The sequence below is a fragment of the Symsagittifera roscoffensis genome, chromosome 2 (genome assembly GCF_963678635.1).
Source record: "Symsagittifera roscoffensis chromosome 2, txSymRosc1.1, whole genome shotgun sequence".
Taxonomy (NCBI): Eukaryota; Metazoa; Xenacoelomorpha; order Acoela; family Convolutidae; genus Symsagittifera; species Symsagittifera roscoffensis.
The window spans coordinates 62,639,962-62,663,467 of record NC_087063.1 but is presented as its reverse complement, the minus strand read 5'-3'; the positions used below and the strand labels follow the sequence as shown (position 1 = coordinate 62,663,467).

Here is a 23,506-nt window from a genome sequence, read left to right as displayed (position 1 = left end):
TCCTTTGCCAGCAAAAGACCTCATATATTTTTCACCAATTTCTTTGGACATAAACTCTTCGTCTAACACTTGTAGTCTCTATCTATGAGGCTGAAAGCGTAAGACGAATTTTTATGCCGCACTAATTATGCCGCACCCAAAAATCTTTCGAGTTGAAATCAGGCGAGCTGATAGGCATTCTACTTTTATCAGACTCGTAATACTGATACTTACAGTAAAAAAATTATAAAATATCAAAACAATGTTTATCAAAACGTTTTCGAGAACAATTAAGGAGTAGTCGGACTATTTACGGTTTTGCATTGACATACGAGCGGTCTTGTTTTCCACGCAGTTGAATGCTATGCTCATGATAATAAGTTATTGTTCCGACTATTGATATGAGAAGGAATTTTGTCTTCGGGTTTTTGCTCTTTTTTTGCGCTTAGTTCATGATTGGAAGGAATCGGGTGATTTATCTTATGGAAGCTCTTTAAGGCGTACACAATTAAAGGTTTGAATGAATCGGGTGATTCATCATATTGACTCCCTTTTAGTTTTGATTCGAACAATTTTGAAAAATTTTCGAAAAAAAATTATTTCAGCGTCAGGAAAAACAGGTTTGAAATTTTCGAATTTTGGTCTAATTTCGAGCTAATTAGGTGAAAGTGTAGATTTACAATAGCTTATTTTAAACCGTTGAAACTTAGTTATACCCAAATAAACTTAGCTTTTGGAGTTTTTAGCGCCATCTTGTTGCTCAACAACTAAAAAACTCAAAAGATTTCTGCAAAAAAAAGGGAAAAGTTTGAGCACTTTTATAAAAAAAAATTTCTACGATTTTTTTTTGTTCTTTAGCCATTTATCTCCAAAAACTGTTTCCCAATCGACCTATTTTACTATGACTATCAAACATGTCTAAGTTCTGTTTTTATTCAGATCTTCTGGTCACACCACGCTGAAAAAAAATGACACTCATTAAAAAAAACACTGAAAAAGATGTCGTTGTTTTTAGAGCCATCTTGAAAATAAATGAAATTTCTAAACAATTTCTGAAATAATTTGTAGTCATTTTTTGACAAAAAAAAATTGTTGCCCAATTAACCTTATTCACTATGACTTTGGAGTATGCCTAGTTTCTAGTCTTTTTTTCAGATCCTACTATCACACCGCACACAAAAATGTCATTAGTTTGAAAAAAAAAATTTTTAAAGAAATTAGACTATGGTCGGAACGGAACATTCTGTGCTATTTGCACAGTAACTGACTATCTTTGAACGTTGTATAGTTATATTGACATCTCGTGGAATGAAATATGAGATGACATGGTTCCTTAACGATATCTTTAATATAATTAAACTCAGCTTATAATCAATAATTATCAATTGGCATGACTCCGTTTACAGATAAAAGTACATACAAACTAATAATTTATGAAACAGTAGTCTGTCTAAACGATTCGCAGAGCAAGTGCGAAGCACATCAACTCATCGTCTGATCCCTCTTCCTTGTACATCTTGAACTCAACTGGTAGAGTCAGCTAAACAGTTTTTTTTTTCAAAATACACCAATGTTTGAAACGAAAAGTAAAATTTTTCAATTGCACCTAAAAGAATTCATCAACCAGCCCAGAAAAATAACCAAAAAAATTGCATGTAGTTCTTAAAGAGGTCACAACAGCGGTTCGCCGTGATGAGCTCTACAGCTCTTGTGTTGGTCCTTTCCCCGTGGGTAAATGTTCGTAGCAGTTTTTGTCATCTATATAATTTTCTTAGGTTTGTCTCATAAGAAAATGCCTTTCACTTCGTGATTTGTTGATGCTCTCAAAGTTATTGTGTATCGAGCATCAGTCTAAGCTTTTGAGCTTTAGAGCGTTCAATTAAACGTTACCTCATTTTTAACCAGTTATTCCCCAGCCTATAAATGACAAGTTGAGATAAGCACGCATTTGAAGTTCAACGAGCTGCATTTGCAGCGTGAAAAGTTTCTTTGAATTGTCCTATTTAGCTATTGTTTTACCGATGGGTACTCCTCGAGTACAGGCACTTCAACGTAGTACTGGTATTTCTCGCCCGTCTTCAGGGGACAGGTGACCCCCTCCCCAATGTGGCTGCACACCTTGGCATAGTCTCCGATAGAGTAGGGAACCCACACACCCACTCTGCCATACACGTAAGTGTATGGAGCATCCAGATCTTCGGCTGAAAATGAAGTAACAAAATGTACCTGGGACAGTTTTTGTCAGATTCGAAGACCGTTTTTCCACGGCAGTCAAAACTAAATTGCGTTGTGAATCTGAATTCAGGGCTTACAAGTGGAAATATGTTTTTTTCAAAATTTAAACGAGAAAACAATTTATGGCTCAGAGTCTTAATTGTACGAGGTTCGAAATGCTGTTATTACTTAAATTGTTCTTATTTTTCCAACCGCACTCTCGAGGAGTGAGAAACTATGGCTTAGGGTTAGGCTCGGTTTTTTCCCACCATTTTTGACTACCTCAGGGATACTTATGATAATTTCGTGTTTTTGGAAAAGCAGTAGAATGACTAATGCTGAAGAAACGCTTACAAATTTTTTGTTATCATCGGCTTGAGTACTTCTTTTTGTTATATTCCACTACTAAATGAGAGTGACCATACTTTTGAAGAAGCACCCGAGAAGCGTTCCATATCAATCGGTCATTAAAAGAAATGGACGTTTGGTTGGCTTTACCCAGTTAGAAAAACTTACTTTTGGTCTTATACAAATTTATTTGCATGGAAGCATCTGGACATATCATGGTGCGAGTTCGCTTAAACGAGCTTTTCACCCAACTTTTGTACACCAATCGGAAGCTTCTTCTGCCAGCAAAAACATTTTTCAATTGAAAGTCCTCATTTTGAATTAAAAAGTATCTATGGCTTTACTGGCAGTGAAGTTGACGTATATCTTGGCCGTGTCTCCCTTGTTAACAGCACAGGGTCCCTGTGGCGCCAGAGGACAAGGCGACATGTAGACTGCATCCGCCTTCATCGATCCCTCCGGCCCTAAATCGTCCAGTTTTCAAAAATCTACAGTGAGATTGCTACACCCAATAAACTCCCAGCTACTTTACAGTTAAGTTACTGCATGTCCGGAGATAATGGGCAATACAGATATTGCATGTAAGGGATTAGCCGGCCTACTTACCGCAGTTACCGACGTATATTTGATCAGCGGGCCCTCCAGGGACGAGAACTGCACCTGACCAGCTGCCGGAGTTTCGAAAGATCAAATCAGCTCCAGCGCTGAAATAAAGCCATTTTTAATGAACTAATTGTTAATAAACTAGTCGATGGAAAGTCGATCATCCATAAATGTTGTGCTGAAAAAAAAATCATGTTCAAAGGCGCTTTAAAACCACCTCCAAGCTGAGCTCTAAGAAGTTGATGCACTGAAAGTAAAAAAGGTTATGTCAACATCAATATAAGTTTGAGAACATTCACTAGGCAAACGCGCGAACAAAATTGAAACGATGCAGCCCAGAAACGTTTTTTGATTTTATAAAAGATAACAGTGAGCCGGATTTAAAATGGTAGGGCCTGCTTCAAAGACAAGCGTCTAGTTTCTATTTTTCTATACAAACAAAAATACGTTAATTTGTTCTTTCGGCCAGCCCAATGATATACCCAATAATGTTTCTCAGGCCTTTTAAAATGAGAGAAAAAACAAAAGCTGAAGCAGAACAAAACGTCAGCAAATACAAAATCAGATCATCTTGTTGAGGACATTTGAAATTAAAAACAAGCAAAAATATTTTAAAGTATTTGCTGAGAAAAAACTCTGGAGAAAACAAAGATTTAGTCCATTGTAGCTTTTGATAGTACTTTTTTTGCGCAGAAAAAAAGTCAGTTCAATTTGCCCAGTCCCGAAACTCTCTCATTGCTTTGAAAAACAAATGAATTTTTTCAATTCCTTTTCCCGCAGAATCTTACTTCTTAGATTAGACGATATGTTGGGTTGTGTCCCTTTAACATTCCATTACTTTCGATCTTTTAAAAAATGTTTTTCAATTGACTTACTTTTTATGCTGCTCTGAGTACCTGTGCTTACCTATGTTTTAAATTTCTCGCCTAAAAGCAAAATAAGTGAAGATACAATATTTACTATTCTGATCATTACTTAATTATGACAATTGCATGTCTAGAACTCTTTCTGTCATTTCTCAAAAAAGATTCTATCAAAAAATACTATTCCGTTTTTAAGGCCTTTTTTTATCTGGTAGGGTGTTCATTAATTTAGTTTTAAAGCAAGGATTTTGTCCATTTTAAAAAAGTTTTTAATTTAAATGAAAATTCACTAATTTGTTAGTGTACCATGTCTAATTACAATAGTGTGGCACCTCTCAAAGTATTGTAGACCTTTGCGGTGCGATCCGCAGTAATCTGACCTACCCCGGTGTATCATGGGAGTTTGATCTGAGCTTTTGGGCTGTTGTGCTGGTATTTGTACTTCCTTTTGCTAGCATGATATCGTCGTCGTTTTACTGGGACGGCTGCGATATCAGCAATAGTCCATCAAATGAGGCCATTTCTGCTAACATCACACGCCGCATTGCCCAGTCCTCAAAGACGTAAGTGCGAACCTTGGAGAGCCTTGATTCGGCAAATGTAAACCTTGGGGGTCACTTGAAATTTTTCAAATTGCCTTTGCCCTGTCTGGATACGGCCCTGAAAGCCACCAAACTAAGTGCCATTAGTAGTCTCGCAGGTCCTCGGACAGAGACGACTATTGGTACAACATTCTGTGTTAGAGGAGACCAGAAACGGGGGACTGTTCTACAGAATACCTTGGTGATTGTTAAAGCTATTTGTGGAAAATGAGCTTTCCCGAAGTTTCCTTGAATGGTAACCGCCACAATGCTTTTAGCACTGTAAACCCTATGATCTGATCTTAGTAGGGATTCTTACCCGGTGGTTTTAGGAAGCTCGGAGCCGTAAAGTGGGTAGCTAGGCAGCTTGCTACCCTTAAAGAATAGTGCTTCTTGGTGAAACTAACTCTCAGTGATAGTCTTTTATGACAATGAAAAAACTGAGGACTTATAAAGCAAGGATTTGAATCCTTTTAAAAAATCATTTCAAAAAAGAATATTCAAACAGTTTCAGTAAATGCTACATCAAATTGGACAGCTTATTTTGCTAAATATCGAAGGGAAAATTGATTGTTTTGCAATTTTGTGTTTTATCTTGGTTGAGTCTTATAAACAATTTAATTTTATGAAGTTTTCATGGCAACAGTTCTGTTTTCGGCTTAACAGGTTTCGACCCAAAGTTCGTTGCTTTCGTTGCCGCTCTCGTTTTTGATTCTTAAGAATTGTTTATTAACTTTATCCAATACACATATGAAGTTTTTGTAGCGTTAATTTTTCAAGTTTTGTCAAGTTATTTGTGCAAGTAGTTTTTTCCATAATTTTTCAATTTTTCAAAAAATTTGTTGATATCTGTCTTTTGTTTTCAGTCACTATTTTGTAGCGAAATGTGTTCTTGCATCCCAAGTGTTAAAAAGCTCCGCTCGCCTTTGTGTAAATTTTCTATATCATGATTTAGTTCAAGTCTTTTCAAGATTGAGAAACATCTTTTATGATCAATTAAAAATTGGTGATTATGTCAATTTTCAACACATATTATAAAGGTAAAAACAGTTTATTCGAAAATGATCGATTGATATTCAATCTGTTTTTGATACAGTAATTTTTGTTTTTTTCCATGAAGATTTCAATCTTAATTACTTTTTTTGTTCTGAATTATAATGCATTTTATTTGATTATACTTGTTTTTTGTTCTATTGAACATAATTATTTGTGTTTGCCCGATTTGTCAACAATCTTGCATCTAACTTGTTCATGAAATTTGCTTTTCATAGATGTTGGTCTTTGTAAAAGTTTTGTGAAACCACTTTGGCAGTTTTTGAATCAATTCAGTTCTAAAATAAATTTTTTTCCTATTTTTTGGCTACTGTTAACGATCCAAATTTTTTTAAGTTTTTTACAAATTAAAATGTGAGCATAATGTTTCAGTTTGATGATTAGTTTAATTCTATTCGGTGAATGAACTCAAATTACTAGGGTTAGAAAGAGCCAAACAATTTTTTGAATTTCACTTGTATGGAAATCACAATTTATCAAAATTTAATCAGCGCTCCAAAGATCAAGAACTAGCCTAAGCAAGCTCACAAGGCGGATTGACCGATAAATTTGCTTTAATTTCGATATCGAACTTTTGATGGAAATACAGATGAGACTAAACCCTCATGAGTATGATGAAGAAATTGTTGTGGCGTCAATCAACACGTTTTTCCCATCTTGAGAAGATTGACAAACTCCTGCTGAAGAGCTTAGCCAATCAGAAGCTCACATCATATCAGCTAATCAAAAAACTTTCAGAAAAAAAGGTTGCTAACACGCCAATTGAATTCTCAAATGCCTTTCAAACAATCCGGATAATTCGAAAAGGGTCAATCAGATCAAACATAACCCCAGAAACGAGTCGACAGTGAAAACAATAATAGAAATTTAATCCAGTTCGTGAGCTTGATCAAAATCAACAAACTATGAGACAACACAACAAAGTGAGTCCAAAGATTTCAAAGGTGAATTTATCACCGACAGCTTAAGAACAAGGGGAGAAAACCGTAGTCAGCAATAAAAAAAAGAACCAAACTGCAGTTAGAGAAAAAAAAATTTAAGATGCCCAGACCGTGAGGAAAGTTTGTCTGACCCGCAGTAGCACAGACGGAACAACAACCGCTGCGTGTGAGCGATGGACATCATCGAACACAAGAATGTCAAAAAGGAGCTTCAACCACAAAGTCAAAACAATGTCAAAAATATGAGGACGCAAGGCAGCTATTAAGTCAAGTTTCAAGAAAAAAGCGGCTTTCCCCAAGATAGATTTCTCGGATGACACGATACAGGCGAGGCAATAAAAATCCAAATGAGGATTTGATAGTACTCAACATACATTTTTCGAAAACTTTTGGTAAATTTCCTCATTATGAATATTTGATAAAAAATGTAAATTTCTGAGCAGGAGGTGATTTTAAAAACTCTATGGAGCTACCTGGAGAACAGTACTCAACTCGCAAAAATCGACAATTTTGCCTCAACGTCAAAACAAGTTACAAGTGGTGTTCCTCAAGGGGTTTTGTTGGGACCATTGTTGTTTTGTACATTTATTAATGACTTTCGGACGTACTTCTGTTCAGTACACCGTTCATATATGCGTACACTAGTAGTATTGAAATCCGCCGTGTGTCCTTAGGGGGAGTCTTTTCGACGGTAGGGGTCTTTGGGGTCCTACCAAAAGTAGGGCCCAAAAGGACCCATCTTTTTTAAAGACCCCAAAGTACCCTGCCCGAAATAAAAAGACCCCTCTCTTAGGACCCCCGACAGACAAAATACTTTGGTATTTATTTTCGCGCGGTGGTTAAATTTAATCCCTTCCAAACTTTCCAACCACTAAATAAGTATGGGTATACCCGGCTGCGGTTTTCTCGCTTATTTTTATCTAAAAGCTAAACCTTTTCGTTCATATAAATATGAGTTTACATAAAGTACCATTCATATTTCCTTTTAAACATTTTTGGTAATTATTGTTTGTTTCTCTTTCTTATTTTATTTTCAAACTTATATCCAAGTCTCCCTTATTTTCGACTTGCACCATTTTGATTCTTTTAGCCTTACTATTAGCTCACTTTGGGAAACTAAATACGCAATCCTTCGCTCCTGCTTCAAGGGTAAGTTGCAATTACCAGTCTTTTTGCGCCGGTCAATTTAACTTAAAACAATGTTTGTTGAATGTTTTATATTTACAAATGTACAGCCGTAATTCCAAGTGACAAGGCAATTTAGCCGACATTTTCAAGTGAAAAATTTTATTGATCGGTTTTATCAAGTTTTTCTCCTCTTTTTCAGACTAGAACGAACAGACGCTTCTGTTAGAATGAATGGGTTATTGATAGGCGGAGGGTCTCTTGAACTGCTAGCTGCGCTTTCTTCTTGAAGCTCTTCCTCCGTATAGCTTTCTTGAAGAAAGCCCCAATCTGGGACCCGAAATTCCGGTGATTGCCAGCTTTCGCTGTTTTCGCTGCCATAAATCGGGGTATTTGTCAACTGTGAGTTTGCCCACTCGCTTTCTTCCGCAATGGCCTCGAAGAACACATTTTCTTCTGTAGACCTGTGTCCGAAGGGCAATGTAGCTATCCCGTCGAATAGTAAGAACCGCTTACTATCGAAGGGTGAAGGGGCAATTCGGTTCTGCGCTATGGTTATGTTGGTATTGGCTTTCGATTTTATTGAGTAGTTGTATATACGAAGGGTTTTTCCACTCAGTAATGTTTCCCTGAACCTCTGGTGTGTAAGTTGCTGCTGGGAGTGTTGCACTACTCCTTTTGCACTCCTCTTGCTAGTTGAATCTAAATGAAGAACAAAGATTAGCCCATAAACATATTTTAGCTTTGTAAGCCCATAAAAATTCGCAAGCCCAGTTCTAGTATTAATAACGAAAACGGTTCCCGAATCTGAATATTTTGAAGACTCAATATCTAATAACATTACAATTTTTTCAATTCCAAAAAGTTTAAATATCCTAATTCATTCCAAATCATAAAAATTCCAAATCGTGTCATTATCAAAAAATCATTCAATGTCAAAATTTTAAATTTGTTCACGTCAAAAGTTACAAAAGTGCCTTTGTGGTAAGTATTTGTTTAAAAACATTTTAATTGATGAATGGTTCTTCATTTTAAATTTTTAAATGAAGAATCAGAGCCTTTCAGGGCTAGTTATGTCTAATTAAATTGACAGAGATCAACAAAAGTTATTAGTTTGGTCCCAACAAGATCCAAAACTCCAATGGAGGGAACCCTTAATGTAAAGAAATGGAGGGGACTTGGAGAGGTGCTTTTTTTTCAATACTAACCTGTATATTTCAACGAGTAGAGCTTTGGTTTCATCGCGATGAATTCTACAATGATTTGTCCCGCCGCCTCGTCCTTAAATTTCAATACAACCTTCTTATTCACATTGCTGAATAAGAAGTGATCGCTTGGGTAGTTGGAAAAATCGAAACTATCGGTCAGTTTTTGCAGATCTGCGTATACGTCTTCGGTTTTTATCGCATAAATAAACGTATCTGTGTCACTGTATAGCAGTTCAAGGTTCATGCTTGCTTTCATTTGCCGATAATGAAAGTAAAACATGAATCTTTTCGACAAATCCAAAATACTTGCACCAATTATCATGGGTTTGTCCCACAAAATACTCGTTACAGCAAAACAAACAGACGCAACTTCCTCGTCGATTATCTGGAAGCTTTTCATCGTGCTCAGGGGGTCAACGGGAGGGATAGTCGAAAAAACTAAATATCCCCGGTTTGAACTAATTAAAGCAATTCGTCACAAAATTTTTTAGCCAATAATCCTTCAATTTTCGCAAACCAGTAGCCGCAATAATTGCAAATAAATTAAAAAGATTTGATTGGTGGATACTATTAATCTCATTGAATAAATTAACAACAAATGTGCGACTACTTTTTAACGCATGATTTTTTGCAAATTTTGATTGAAACATAAAAATCTTTAAATTTGAGCAAACCAGTAGCCACAATAATTGCTAATAAATTAAAAAGATTTGATTGTTTGATACTATTAATCTCCTTGAATAAATTAACAACAAATATGCGACTACTTTTTAACGCATGATTTTTGTCTAATTTTATTCGTTAAGCATTTATTTGAAGTGATGCAAGTAAATTGGAACAAAGTGAAGTTGAAACAGACAAAACTGCTCGCATGAGGGCAAAGCCCTGATTGTTCCGACTGCTATTTGAGGTTTCTGGAGCAGTAATAACATTCAAAAATTAAATGAAATAAAACAAAATGAAAACTTTTTTTTTCTAAAATTTGAATTTTTTAAATGAAAATCATCCCCCCACACAGCATATAAAGTATAAAGCGATATATTTTGCTCCTTGCAACAAATCAGTTATGGCAAATAAGCTTTTTTCAACTAAATTGGAACGATTTCTAAGACGGATTAAATCTCCGCTGACCCAAATGCCCAGCCCCCCCCCCCCCCCCCCCCCTTTGTACTATTTCGAGATATACATTTTTGGCTGACTGACCTCATGACAACAAAACACTTTGGGTGATATATTTTTTTTGGAAAAATGGCTAGTTAAAAAGTCAAAATTTTTCTGGAGAAAAAAAACCTACCCCGAGCGCAAATACTTTTGAATGAAATTTTATTTTGTTTTATTTAGTTGAAAGTTTTGGCTAACAATTAGTTTTATGTTGACAGGAAACAGAGAAAAGTATCCACACGCCCCGCTACCAACGACTCCCTGCTTGCAATTAAAGAAAGATGCATCTACCCACTACAGTCAATTTTCAACAAAAAACTTCACCGATGTCAGAAAAAATCTGGAAAAAAAACTAAAAATTTGAAGTAAAGTGTCACATCAAGCTGAGTTTATGATGTTGTTACAATTTAACCATTTCTTTAATTATCTTATAATACTGAAGATACCGATTTGAGCATATTCGGTTCAGGCATGGTCATGTATCCTGCAGATGTGAGCATGTTTAGTTCAGGTATGATAATGTATCCTGCAGGTGTGAGCATATTCAGTTCAGGCATGATCATGTATCCTGCAGGTGTGAGCATATTCAGTTCAGGCATGATCATGTATCCTGCAGGTGTGACCATATTCGGTTCAGGCATGATCATGTATCCTGCAGATGTGAGCATGTTTAGTTCAGGTATGATCATGTATCCTGCAGGTGTGAGCATATCTTCAGTTAGCACACCTGATGCATGTCTGATGCAGGTATGTGCATGTCGAATATAGACATGCTGCACATCTGTTACAGACATGAATTTTGCATGATTTTACAATGATCAGATATGATTATGGCCAAACAGTTCGGTACGGGCTATCAGAACTAGAAAATTCCAGAAAAGAGCGTTAAATAGCGACAAATAGTGATGAAAGCGACTATTTAAATCTGATGAAGAAAAAAAATAACCTGTCTCTAATTATGTTCATACAAGTTTGCAACCTTCTGAATTTGTCGAGCTTTATTTAAAGCCAAGACGATTCGCAAATACGGCGAAGAACAAGTACACGAACTAATGACGGATCGACCTTAACATCAAAAAATCCGCACAGAAAAAGCTCGCGCTGAGTTTTTTTCAGGCAAAAGCGGGTGGCAAATCAATTGCCTCTCTGTGGGGATCAAAAGCAGATTTCTGTTTTCCATGTGGTCTAATTAAATGGCGAGTTCAACGAGGCAAACCCAAGCACATATCTGCTGTTTTGTGATTGTCGAAACTGTAGGGATGTATGGAAGACATTCAAAGAAGGTGCAAAATGGTAGTTTTCCCATCAGGTTTTTTTTTCAGAAAATTAACTACAACAGCAACAGCAGCGCAAGCAACAGCAACACAACCAACAGCAAAAACAGGAGACAAAAGACTAAAAGGGACAAATCTTGTGAAGCCACACTCAAACACAATTATTAACGAATTCTTAACAAGAGTCTGCCGCACAAACGAAAAAGGTAACACAGTCAAACCAGGAAATCGACACACAGACAGAATCAACGATAAAGGTGCTCGAAATCTGTGAAGTTTTGGTGAGTACAGTGGACGCAGCATAAAATAGCTAAGAAGATGTGACAACAAAGATGGAGCCACAATTAATGACTGCAAGGACAGTAAACAGCCAAGTCCAAAAGCAAATTGAAGAAAGCCATGAAAAGCATAGGATTCAAAGTGTCTCAGGATATGAGTACGAAGGCAGAAAAGCACACACCCTTTTACAGAAGAAATCTTAAAAAACTGGGTCTAAAGTCCAGCGTAGCTGTAGCTCTGCGGAACCTGATTATGAAATCTATCGGGAAGTTCACGAGGAAACAGACAATACTAGTTCAACAATCAAAAGCAACTACACTTAGGAGACGACTGTTTGCTGATTGACGAAAAAAGAGCTGCCCACGCAGTTGCGCCAGACGGTACTTGAAAGCATCTATCTGCTGATACACCCCGGATTTCCTGCAACGCGTAAAAATAACGCAAAAAAATCCACTTATACATTGGTCAACCGTCAAAATGACGCAGAATTGCCGCCGATGCACCGAACAAGGTAAAAACCTAAAACCAGTAATGGAAGATCACTATAATTATAAAAAGAACCGGTGGTTGAGCTCAACGAAGAGTTTCAGCTAGACGTTGCAGGGTCCCTCGCTGATGAGCTGTACCGAGATGCAAATATCCTAGTGAAATAGATAATTGGTCGACAATTTACATCAAAAAAAATTATCTAATGCCACAACAGAGGTCGCGATAAAATTAAGCAACCATATTTATCAAACTTCGGAGTTAGGAGGAATTGAAGATGTGATCAAGCACAAACTTTTGGAGCAAAAAGTTTTCAATTTTTAGCAGCAGAAAGCATATAATGTTTTTATTAGATTCGGCAGATGGCCACAGGTCCATAGGTGGTGTAGAACGACTGATACAAACAAAGAACCGTAGGTTAGGCGTTATACGAAATTACTTTATTTACAAAATTTCATTTAAAAAAGAATTGGATGTCGCCGCAATTACAGAACACTCAAAATAATGGAATAAAAAAAGTTTCACTCTTTGAGCTCACATGGGACAAAAAACAATTACACCATGAATTATAAAACATGGTAACTACGCGTTCACCAAACAACTTGTTGTGATTGGATCTTATTTTGCATTTATTGCAAACCTTATTTAGCTTAATTAGATTAGATAACAGGTCACTCTTATATGACCTTCACTGGCCATTCTCTCCGGCGGAGAGAACGATCTCTCATTGTTTTAAGGTTTTAACTTACCGACTAATTCACTTTAATTCTTTATTCTTTTTAATAGTTTTAACTTAGAATTAGCTACAACAAAGTAACATTTTATCATGGCGCAGTCAAATAACGAAACTAACGTGAGAGGAATACCTTCATTTTGGCAAAACCATACTTTAGATCCCCCCATTCCCTGGGAAGATTGGAGCGATCTGTTTCACTTAGCTATAATTGCTAAAGAGAATATAGACATAGAAAACTTACTAAATCCTTCGGAGAGACATCACCCTCAACCTCTAAATTTGGAAAATCCGATGGACGGTGAAACAGATAACCAAAGACAAATGAGAATGGAGAGAAACATCCAAGAACAAAAACGATAGATACGACGAAGAGGAATCAGCCTCCATTAAATCTGAAACCAAGAAATTCAATGAAATGCGACTAGAAGAACCAGATAAAAAGTTACGATCAGTTCTATACCTAGCATTGGGAAACGAATGAAAAAGGTTTTTTGGACAAAAATTTATCAAGGAGAAAATCTTACAAATCTCTTTTAAAGAATATTGGGACTCCCTAGCGATCGCTTTCGTAAGAAAAACAAACGTCACATTTGAACGACATAAACTGCTAAACCGAAAACAACGGGATAGAGAATCGCTGGAACAATTTTCGGGTGCCTTAGCAGAAATGGCGAAAAAGTGCGACATAACCGCAGGAGAAGAAGAGTGGATACGAGACATTTTCATAAACAACATGAAAAACTACGACATCCAAAGAAAACTGCTAAAAGAAACTCTTTCCCCACGAGAAGCACTAAACATAGCACTCATAGATGAAAAGGGAATTTTAAATTACCTAAAACTAACAAACAATTTTAAATCCAACGGATCATCCGTACACAAATCACACAGCCACTTTAACGTTAAAAGAGAGCCAAAGAATAGCCAAATTGTAGATAATACAGACTTTAATCCGTCGGATATTCCGGATGCAAATACAGACCATGTAAATAGAGAATGTTGTGGCGTCATAAACGCATGGTCGGAATCTGGACAAAGCGAAAACTACGATTATTCTGTATTAAACGTAACTACGATTTTCGATGAAGAAGGAAAAGAATTGAAGAAATTATTGAATATTGGCCTCGGAAAAGAAAATCAAGTAATTTTAAATATACAAGTGGATTCAGCTAGCCCGGTCACCTTCCTCAAGAAAAACGTGTTACACGAATTGAAACTACGAGACCCTTACTTGAAAATCTATCCGGTGGATAAGGCAACCAAGGACCTTTACTGTGGATTCACGGATAACGCCATAAACATTTCTGGAAAGATGAAACTTCCAATCTTCTCAAACGGTTGGTCAGACAACGACTGTCATTTCTTTTTGACCGAGGGGCACGAGAGAAATATCTTAGGAAATGACAATCTACCGAAAGTGGGGATAGAAGTCTCACAGAAGTACTTACCGCATTTCCAGACTAACAAGCAGTGTAAGTCAATAAATTCCATCTCTCAAACAGACAAAGATAGGGAATTTCTAAACATATCAAAAACGTTTAAAAGTTTATTCCTTCGGATTGGAAAAATTAAAAACCAAATGAAAATCACCCATTTTCATGAACCCCTAAAACCAATCCAACTAAAAGGAAGACGAGTCCCCCTACACCTACTGGATTCTGTTAAGACAGAACTCAACAGATTAAAAGACGAGGGAAATTTTAAAAAACTAGAAAACTGTGACGAAGATCGTTTTATCAGTCCAATAGTCATTACTTGCAAAAAAGACAAATCCATCAAGTTAGCTTTGGATTCAAAGTTTATAAATAAACAAATCTACAAGAACAAATACCAAATGCTGAACATCCATGAACTGGTAGACAACGTCGCGGCGCAAATTGTTAATGATTCCGTTGGAGAAGTGTGGTTTACTAATTTAGACCTAAAAATGCATACAGTCAACTTGCATTAGATAAATTTACTAGCGATCAATGCAATTTTAGTATCGTGGGCGGTGATATTACGGGTACTTACCAATTTTTAAAGGGCTTTTACGGACTAGGTGATATGCCTAACGAATTTTAAAGAGTAATGGATTCTACGTTAGGTTCTATCCCTTTTACCAACTGTTACTTAGACGACATTTTAATCGCTTCCAAAGGAATAGTTTTAGATCACAAGAACATTGTGTTAAAAATTTTATCGACACTGGACGAAAAGAACTTCGCGGTCAAATGGTCAAAAAAGCAAATTGTTTCAAAAAGAAATAGAATGGTTGGGATTCAAAATCTCAAAAACAGGAATTATACCTTTATTTGATATATCGAAAGCAATAAAGGACTTACCTGTTCCAATGAACTTGAAAGAACTAAGATCATTTTTCGGATCTATAAATCAGTACATCAAGTTTGTCCCAAATTTAGCCTCTCTAGGAAACCCACTTCGACCGCTTCTCAATAATAAATCGATCTTCCAATGCAACAACGACCGTACGAAAGCGTCTGAGAAAATTAAACATGAAATTGTAAATCTAACAGAGAATACCCATTTTGATGTAAAACGCAACACTAGAGTAAAAACGGACGCGTCTCACAATGGCTTGGGATCTTCCCTCGAACAATTCCATGGGAATGACTGGAAAACAATTTCTTTTGCCTCTCGTTTTTTAAACCCACACGAGTCAAAATATTCTACGAACGAGCTCGAATTGTTAGGGGTCGTATGGGCCGTCGAACACTACAAAAACTACCTTTACGGATCGGAATTTGAAGTATTTACTCACCACAAAGCTTTAATTTCCACCCTCTCACCAAATCATGGAAATAAAACATAAAATAGTAGATTTACAAGATGGATGGACAGATAGTTACCTTTTAATTGTACAATCAAACATCTAGCAGGAAAAGATATGGGCTTCACTGACCTTATTTCTAGGATTCCATCTGGAAAAGACCTCCCAATATCTCATTACGACAAAGAATTTGTAGTGGCAAATATTAATAAGATTAACAAATCAATTAATCCGTCGGAGAAACAAAGAATTACCTGCTCAGCCATTGGTTCAATGGCTGAGAATTCCGAATTACGCTAAATTACGTAATTACCTAATAGCGTCAGTACTAAAACTAATAAACTCGACTTTCCCAATTTGTTCATCTAATCACAATAGAACGGAATTTTGTACTTCAAATTGTATTCCAACAGATTATTCAAACACGAACCCAATAATTATTTCTATTTCTAATCCCGCATTTTTTTATTTCTTAATTCTTAATTATAGATTGATGAAATCGCCTGTAGATAAAAAAAATTGTAGATACTGTTAATATGAATTATAAGAATATTGTAATTAGTCCCTCTACTTCCGGTATTTCAGTAGATTTAGATCTCCCGCTATTACCTGACCACGCTAATCTCGTTAAAAAATACCGCGAAAACTTGAAGTTGCCGGATCGACCCTTGGACTTAAACATCCATTTTAACGCCAAGCTGGTAGCACTTTTGACAGAAGAAGACCCCATGTTGAACCCGTTAGTCAAAGTACTACAAAAGAAAGTGGAGAAGATTAATGCAAATTCTCCTTACTTTAATTACATCACCAGAGATTTACACGAATCCGACGGATTGTTATACATGGACGGTAAACTAGTTATACCTTTTACCCTGAGAAACGCGATGATGAAGACACTTCATGAAACTCATCCAGGTCAATTTGGAATGAAGTATTTGGCCCAATACATCTGGTGACCTCATATTAACAGGCAAATTTACTTTCATGGCATAAACTGCTCAAAATGCACATAGGCGGGTAAGAATTTGAAAACTGTTATCCCAAATTCACAAACTAGTGAACTTCCTCCATTATTGGAACCAAACGGGGAACCTAACTTAGACTTCGCCGGACCCTTGGATTCCTATTGGGGGTCAAACAAATTTATTTTACTTTGCATTGATAGATTTTCCAAATTTCCGGCGGCAAAAATTACGTCTTCTACTTCGGCAAAAACAGCTATCGAATTTTTACAGGACTATATATTTTTACATGGCATACCGTATTCAATAAGGGTAGACCACGCGACTTGCTTTACAAGCCAAGATTTTAAATTATTCTGTGATTCGAACAAAATTAAAATAATATTTTGTACAGTAGGTGACCATCGTTCCAACGGATTAGTCGAAAAATTGGTACACACTGTAAAAATTAAACTACTTGCTATTTCACAAGAACACCAAAAATGTACACTTCAAAACGCCGTTTCAAAAACTATCTGGAATTTACGTTCATCTTACCAATCCAAAATCAAATGTTCTCCATTTGAAATTCATTATAACAGAAAACCAAATACAATTTGGAAACAATTTGCTTCTGGTAACCTTCCTTGAAATTTTAGACAAAGGGAAATCTATATTATCTAAAGAACGGGCAAATGACTGGAACTCGGACGATAGACTCGAGGATGGATACAAGGACGACTTGGTAGCGAAAAAGAACCAAACGCCAATCGAAAAGGGATATGACAATGACTACGCCTCATCCTCGAAAATCAAGTCCGATAGAATACCCCTCCAAAGCCCCTTTAAAGGTAAAATCATTCGGAAAACAAACGGTAACATCAATCGGGACTGTTTCTATAAGGAACTAAACAAAAGAATCATAAATTCGTCTCTTTCGACAGTAGAATTATCCGACGGAAAAAAAATACAAAAGTCGGACATTGCGATTCCTAAATCTGCCTCGAATAAAATTAGACCTTTTAAAGGAAATATTTCATTCCCTTATTTCCCTAATCCTTATGTTGAAGTAGGTCAGAAGCAGGAGGGTTTGAGACGAAAACCAAAACCGAGAAAATGGATTCCTAGGACTCGCAAACAAGTTGAACTGGCCCCATCCGATAATCTGACAAACCAGTCCGAAGACAAACTCGCTGCTCGAAGAAGTCGTCAACTCCTCCAGGTTACCTAGCTTCAGATGAATCCATGCTAATTCCTTCGGATGTTTCGGATACTAGTGAATGGGATTGGATAGCGGGCGGTTTCCCTTGTAGAGATGTAGCCAGAGAGCGTTTTATTTCCGACTCACGCTCGACTCATATTCCAAATGGAATTGGCCCCAATTTTAGTGTAACCAATAATGACATAAAATCTGAGGTTTTAGAAGACAATACGGCCCAATACGGAGCACAATTTGGGGACCAGACTTCTGAATGCCCAATAAGCATTATCCCCGCTAACCGAACCTCTAGTGCACTGGAACAGAATACTTCACAACAGGTGGCGGAAGAAACCATCATCAAGCCACGGGAACTTCAGGACGATCGTAATCCAACGGACTCGGGCACAGTAACAGACTTCTCGGTTTACGAAATAATAGATTCCACTGACGATTGCACCTCGTCTCACGACTCTACCAACAAACCTGGTAAAGTTCCTCCCACCATCCGACGCTCTAGTAAGAATGTTGGACCACCAAAATTTTACGGTCAAAGGTATTTTATAGATGCCGTAGATAGATCCCAAGAAACCTCTGGTTCGGCAGCTAACCCCATCGTGATAGAAAAAGACGATAACACCACTCACGAGGCAGACAGTGCTGTGGCTCCGGTGGAGTTGATTCAAATTGACTCGGATTCTCCATCTCCCGAACAAACCTCCACCTTTTCAACTGATGAATCATTAAGGATGGCAGTAGATAATTTTGGAGAACATTCAGAACTCGGTAGTGAACTGTTTAATGCCGAAGTTGAAAACTTTTTAAATGCGTATAGAAGTTGTAAACGATAATCTTAATACCTATTCCCTTCTCGAGTACTTTCCACTTCACACACCGGTGCTAAACTGTATTTTTCACAAATTTGAGTTGGAAGACTTAGTGTGCATAACTGTTCGTAACTCATCAATCCTTCGGAGTGATCATCGATATTTTGCTCGTCGCATTCTGCCTTTATAAATTTCATCTCAGGCAATTATTTCACTTCCGTGACCTCACACCTCTTCACTCATTAACCTGCGGTGATAATTTCGTTTTTGGATTTCTACCCCTTACCTATCTTTTTAGATCCTTTCCGTTGGATACCGGATAACCTCAACCTCAATTATTTGTGCATTACTTAGTGCTAGTGTTGGTGCTTTAGCTAATTCCAGTTACTTACTCAGTTGTGCAATAAAAATTTTTTCTCTGTCCCTAAAAGGGGTAGAAAGGACTCAGACTCAGTTATTTCGTATTTTACTTATCGGGCACTAATTAAAATTTTTCCTACTTAGAGGAATGTTGTGATTGGATCTTATTTTGCATTTATTGCAAACCTTATTTAGCTTAATTAGATTAGATAACAGGTCACTCTTATATGACCTTCACTGGCCATTATCTCCGGCGGAGAGAATGATCTCTCATTGTTTTTAATGTTTTAACTTACCGACTAATTCACTTTAATTCTTTATTCTTTTTAATAGTTTTAACTTAGAATTAGCTACAACAAAGTAACATTTTATCACAACTGATATTAGCAAAATGCAAAATACAGCACGCAAAACTTATTTAGATCGGAAAAAATGATGCACCACCACTACCTGTAGGGGTAATGCACGACCTTAACGTTAATCAGAAAATAAAGTTGTGTTCAAAAGAATGCGATAAGCACGAATGCCGGAGCCGATTCACAATGTCGGAAACCCAACAGCAAACATATCTGAGAACAATACAGGCATTAGCTAAAGAACGGGAATCATCAATTTTACGATACAACAGGGTACAAGAACAGGTAAAGGAAAACATCAAAATCACATCGAAAATTTAGCAAGGAAACAAAGTGCTTCGCCACAAAATTAAAAGACCCAACAATATTCGAGCACAATACATAACGACATAAAGCAAAGTTTTTTTATACACACACAGCTTGGATGTAAGTTTAAGTAAACAACTTCGCCTACTCAGAAGCAGCGGGTTTGCATTTTTTTCTAACCCAAATTTTGACGGACCATGAAGAGCATCACAATAATTTGATTATATTGCATATAAATCCGCGAGGAGAACGGTTCCATGTTTGAAATAGAAAAAAATTGTTTAGCCAAACGCGCCACGACATCCGATGTTCGAAAAAGACGAAAGGTTAGGGTTACTGAAAGAGCTCACTAGAAAGGAACAGCAGGAGCTGCAGGAAAGGTCAAAGAAAAGGATCTCGAAGGCATCAACAGGCAATAGGACAGGAGAAAAACCCGCGCACAAGACACCAGCGAGGGGATGACATTTCCACGTGGAAACATCAGCCGCGCAAAGCAGTGGAAAAACGACATTAGAAAAGCCCGAATCAGAACCATCAGCTTCATCAAGCGATCACTGGTTCACAACTTCGGAGAATACGGTGCCATCCCCGAAAGGGACAGACAAGAAAAAGTCGCATCCCCAACTTCCAAGGATATCAATCGAAGCAACTAGAAAACCCCTAAGTAAACGACAATTGGCATTGGCCCTCGAGGAATTTAGGCATTCCAGTACCAAAAACTGCAATTGAACAATCAAAGAAAAAAAATTGTCGTCGATTCGCTCGAAAAACAACCGGAGGGAAATAACTCAAATATCAAATCTTGTTTTACGAGATGGGTTTTAAGGAAAAATCGATTGAGTTCCAGGCTTTTGTCAAGTATCGGGAGGCGATTAAACCCAAACGCAGCATTAGAAAAATTGACTTTATCTGTTTAGTATCCCCAACAATCAGCCATGGCCGAGAGAGCTCAAACCCGAGAGAATTCTTACTAGTTGAACACGGATAGGGAGAAAGAAACCGTCATGGTGGAAAAAGAGCATAACATTGAAGAAGCCAACACAACCAAAGAACACGAAAAGAACCAAGAAGACGATCATAATGCGAAACAAAATGATGATCATAGGACAAATACAGATCAAAACTTCCTGAGGAAGAAAAATTTCAAAGCATAACGACCGTCGCACGTGGACTATAAAACTCAAGCCCCAGTCTCAAAAAGTTTTTAAAAATCATAGATTCATGTTTTGTCTGAGGGGGGAATGACATCACGCCGGATCATTGCCAACCTCTAACAAACATTTACAGGTTTTATTATTATTTATTCTGGTCGTATCAATTTGATTCTTGATGTTGAGTATGCATAGTTGGAAACAACAATTTTATCATTTCATTCATCTTTGTTTACGGTACGGTACGTTTATCAGGTTGCCAATCCGTTCAAGTATCGATTTCTCACACGTTACTAAGAAACACGCTTCTGTTTCAAAAAAAAATCTGTACACGTTGACTTAGATTTTCGCCCTCATCGAAAAATCATCAAAAATGAAAAAAGAGAAAAAAGAAACAGCTGAAACCATTGTATTTCGATGGAAGGCAAGAAACTATCAGGTTGTTCGTTTGTTCACTTTACCAAGTTGCATTGGAGTACGGCAACGCTATGTTAGTTTTCAAAATAGAAAGTTAACGAAAATAGTATTTTTTAAAAAGCCATGAAATTGAATCGTCAAGGACTTCTAACAAGATTTTTGACGCTCGATATAGCTGCCAAGGACGGAAGGCTGCGTGAAAAAAGTGGTCGATGGGATAACTTTTCTAAAATAAATTTGAAACAATCCGAAAAAGAACAATCAGCCAAACTTAAAAGAAAATAACTTTGAAAACTGCCACCATTTTGCCCTAACGCAAGGCAAAATTGGGTCTGTTTCATGAAAAAAGTTTAACCGGATATCAAAAAAGACTGCCCGAAAAATTAATTTTTCCATGTACTTCTCTTAGTCTCTCAAACTTTGAATAATTCTTCGGTATAATAAAAATTGTTAAATTTTGTTCAATAAATTTTGAGCTGAGGTACTGCAATTTTGACCCAACGTAGAAAATAGACGTTTTAAGAGATTAAAAGTCTTCACAAGCTGTCGCGCGATTCAAGACTTAAAAATGAATGTCATTATCCTACGCTCTTTGAGCGTGTAAATTTTCAGTACCTCAGCATAAAAACATTTGAAAGTTTATTTGAAACACCCTATTTAAAATCAAATAAGGTGGTAGCCTGTACGAGCCTAAAACTCACCTCAAGAAAAAATTACTAATCTCTTTAGCAAACTCTAAAAAGTAAAAACTATGTACAAAGACCGCTCTTTTTTATTCATTCCCTTAGCGGTTAAAAGGCCTTAATAGCATTAAAAACTATACCAGTTTTTTTTCGACACTGAGAAAACTGCTCAGTATTTTTGTTTGAAAAATGTAACTTTAGATTTTGAGTTAAACTAACCTGGCGAGAAGAATAAGACTCAAGAAATATAACATGTTGTTTTGTAAGAGTAAGCAAATGATTTTTTTTTCAGTATAATTAAAAGGAATAAAACAAATCTTAGTCGTCAAGGCTGATGTTCGTGTAAATTTGAATCAACCTTTTCTAAAAAAATATCTAATTTTCTGGAGCTTGAAACATGACAAAAATTTATATTATATGCAAATAAACATTTGTTTCGTTTCTTGACAAATTTGAGCTGTTTTTTAAAATTTCTATTTCAAAATTAATTCTTTATCTGCAATGTTTTCTGGATGAATTCTAAATATATGAAATTGAAACGTTGAAACTGACAACTTCAGATCTGAGTTTAAATCTAAGCTATAAACTCCACATAATTTTTTAATAGAATTGTTTCTGAGTCAAAATTAAAAGTTTTCAGTAAAATTTTTCTTAGCCTTGTTTCATTTAAATTGATTGAAAGTTAGATTAATTTTTGAACTAACAAATTTTTTGCTTAATTAGACGTCACTGGTCGTCTTATTCGTCTTGGTTTAATCGGAATTTTGTAAAGTGTTTGGTCTTTTGGATCTTTTGGGTCTTTCGGGTCTTTTGGGTCGGCAGGGGTTCGAATCCCTGAGGAGGGCGATTACAACCCCCCTAAATCCGCCCCTGATTACAAGGATTGATTATAGTTTGGAATTTATAGTTTGGGAACTATTTTTTTTGGCTTTCCCCGATTCTGCTCATTGTAAATTTCGCTGTTTTTTAGACTACGTTGGACCATTTAATGCTTCAAATCAGACACTTATACTTCATAATACAAATATTGAATTTCATTTTTTTATGTTATTAATGATAAAAAACAAAAGTGACGACAGGTGCGTACGATTATTCAAAACTGACTATGGTACGCTTTAGTATTTTAGGGTGCGAGTATACAATTTTGTAGTCAATGATTTTCTACTCGATAAACTGCTAATATGGTTCTGAACCTGACATATGTGTGTTTATTCAATTGATAAAGTCTGTCACGAGATTTTGACCCAATTTCTAGCTATAGTAGTTATCAATGCGGTTTATAACAAGGTTAGTTTGAACGTAAGAAAAGCACAACAGTACTGGCATGTAAGTTTAAAAAAGACTGCTCATCAGGGCAAAGCCCTGAATGTTCCGACTGCCCTTTAGTTGATCTCGAATCGTTTTTGGTAAATATTGACAACTAACTGAATTTTAAGTTAATAATATCATAATTTAAATGTTACAATTTGACTCGTATATGGAATAATATAAAACCAATTAGCTGTCTAAATTCAATTTCAAGCGATTTTGCAGTACGGAATAATTTGACGCATGTAAAGTATAAAACGAGCAATTTAGACAGATTCGTGGCAGATTTTTTTGTGGTGTGTACACCCGGCTGGGCCCATGCAGATGTAGAGATCAAT

The 23,506-nt window shown here is 36.5% G+C and overlaps 1 protein-coding gene across 9 annotated transcripts; it reads right to left on the bottom strand.

Moving 5' to 3' along the window:
* Positions 1-1,295: 1,295 nt before the first annotated feature.
* LOC134840243 (NPC intracellular cholesterol transporter 2-like) lies at positions 1,296-23,103 on the bottom strand. Of its 9 annotated transcripts, none has more exons than XM_063855986.1 (6): positions 22,938-23,103; positions 22,080-22,223; positions 3,148-3,245; positions 2,886-3,005; positions 1,999-2,180; positions 1,296-1,519 (listed from the first exon to the last, which is right to left on the bottom strand). In XM_063855986.1, exons 2-6 carry the CDS (start codon positions 22,112-22,114, stop codon positions 1,430-1,432), a joined length of 525 nt encoding a protein of 174 aa, XP_063712056.1. In that variant the 5' UTR covers positions 22,115-22,223; positions 22,938-23,103; the 3' UTR covers positions 1,296-1,429. The 9 variants fall into 9 exon arrangements, with proteins under 9 accessions (XP_063712056.1, XP_063712059.1, XP_063712057.1 ...); XM_063855989.1 differs by having other exon boundaries at positions 22,080-22,191; XM_063855987.1 differs by having other exon boundaries at positions 22,080-22,249; positions 22,948-23,103.
* Positions 23,104-23,506: the final 403 nt, after the last annotated feature.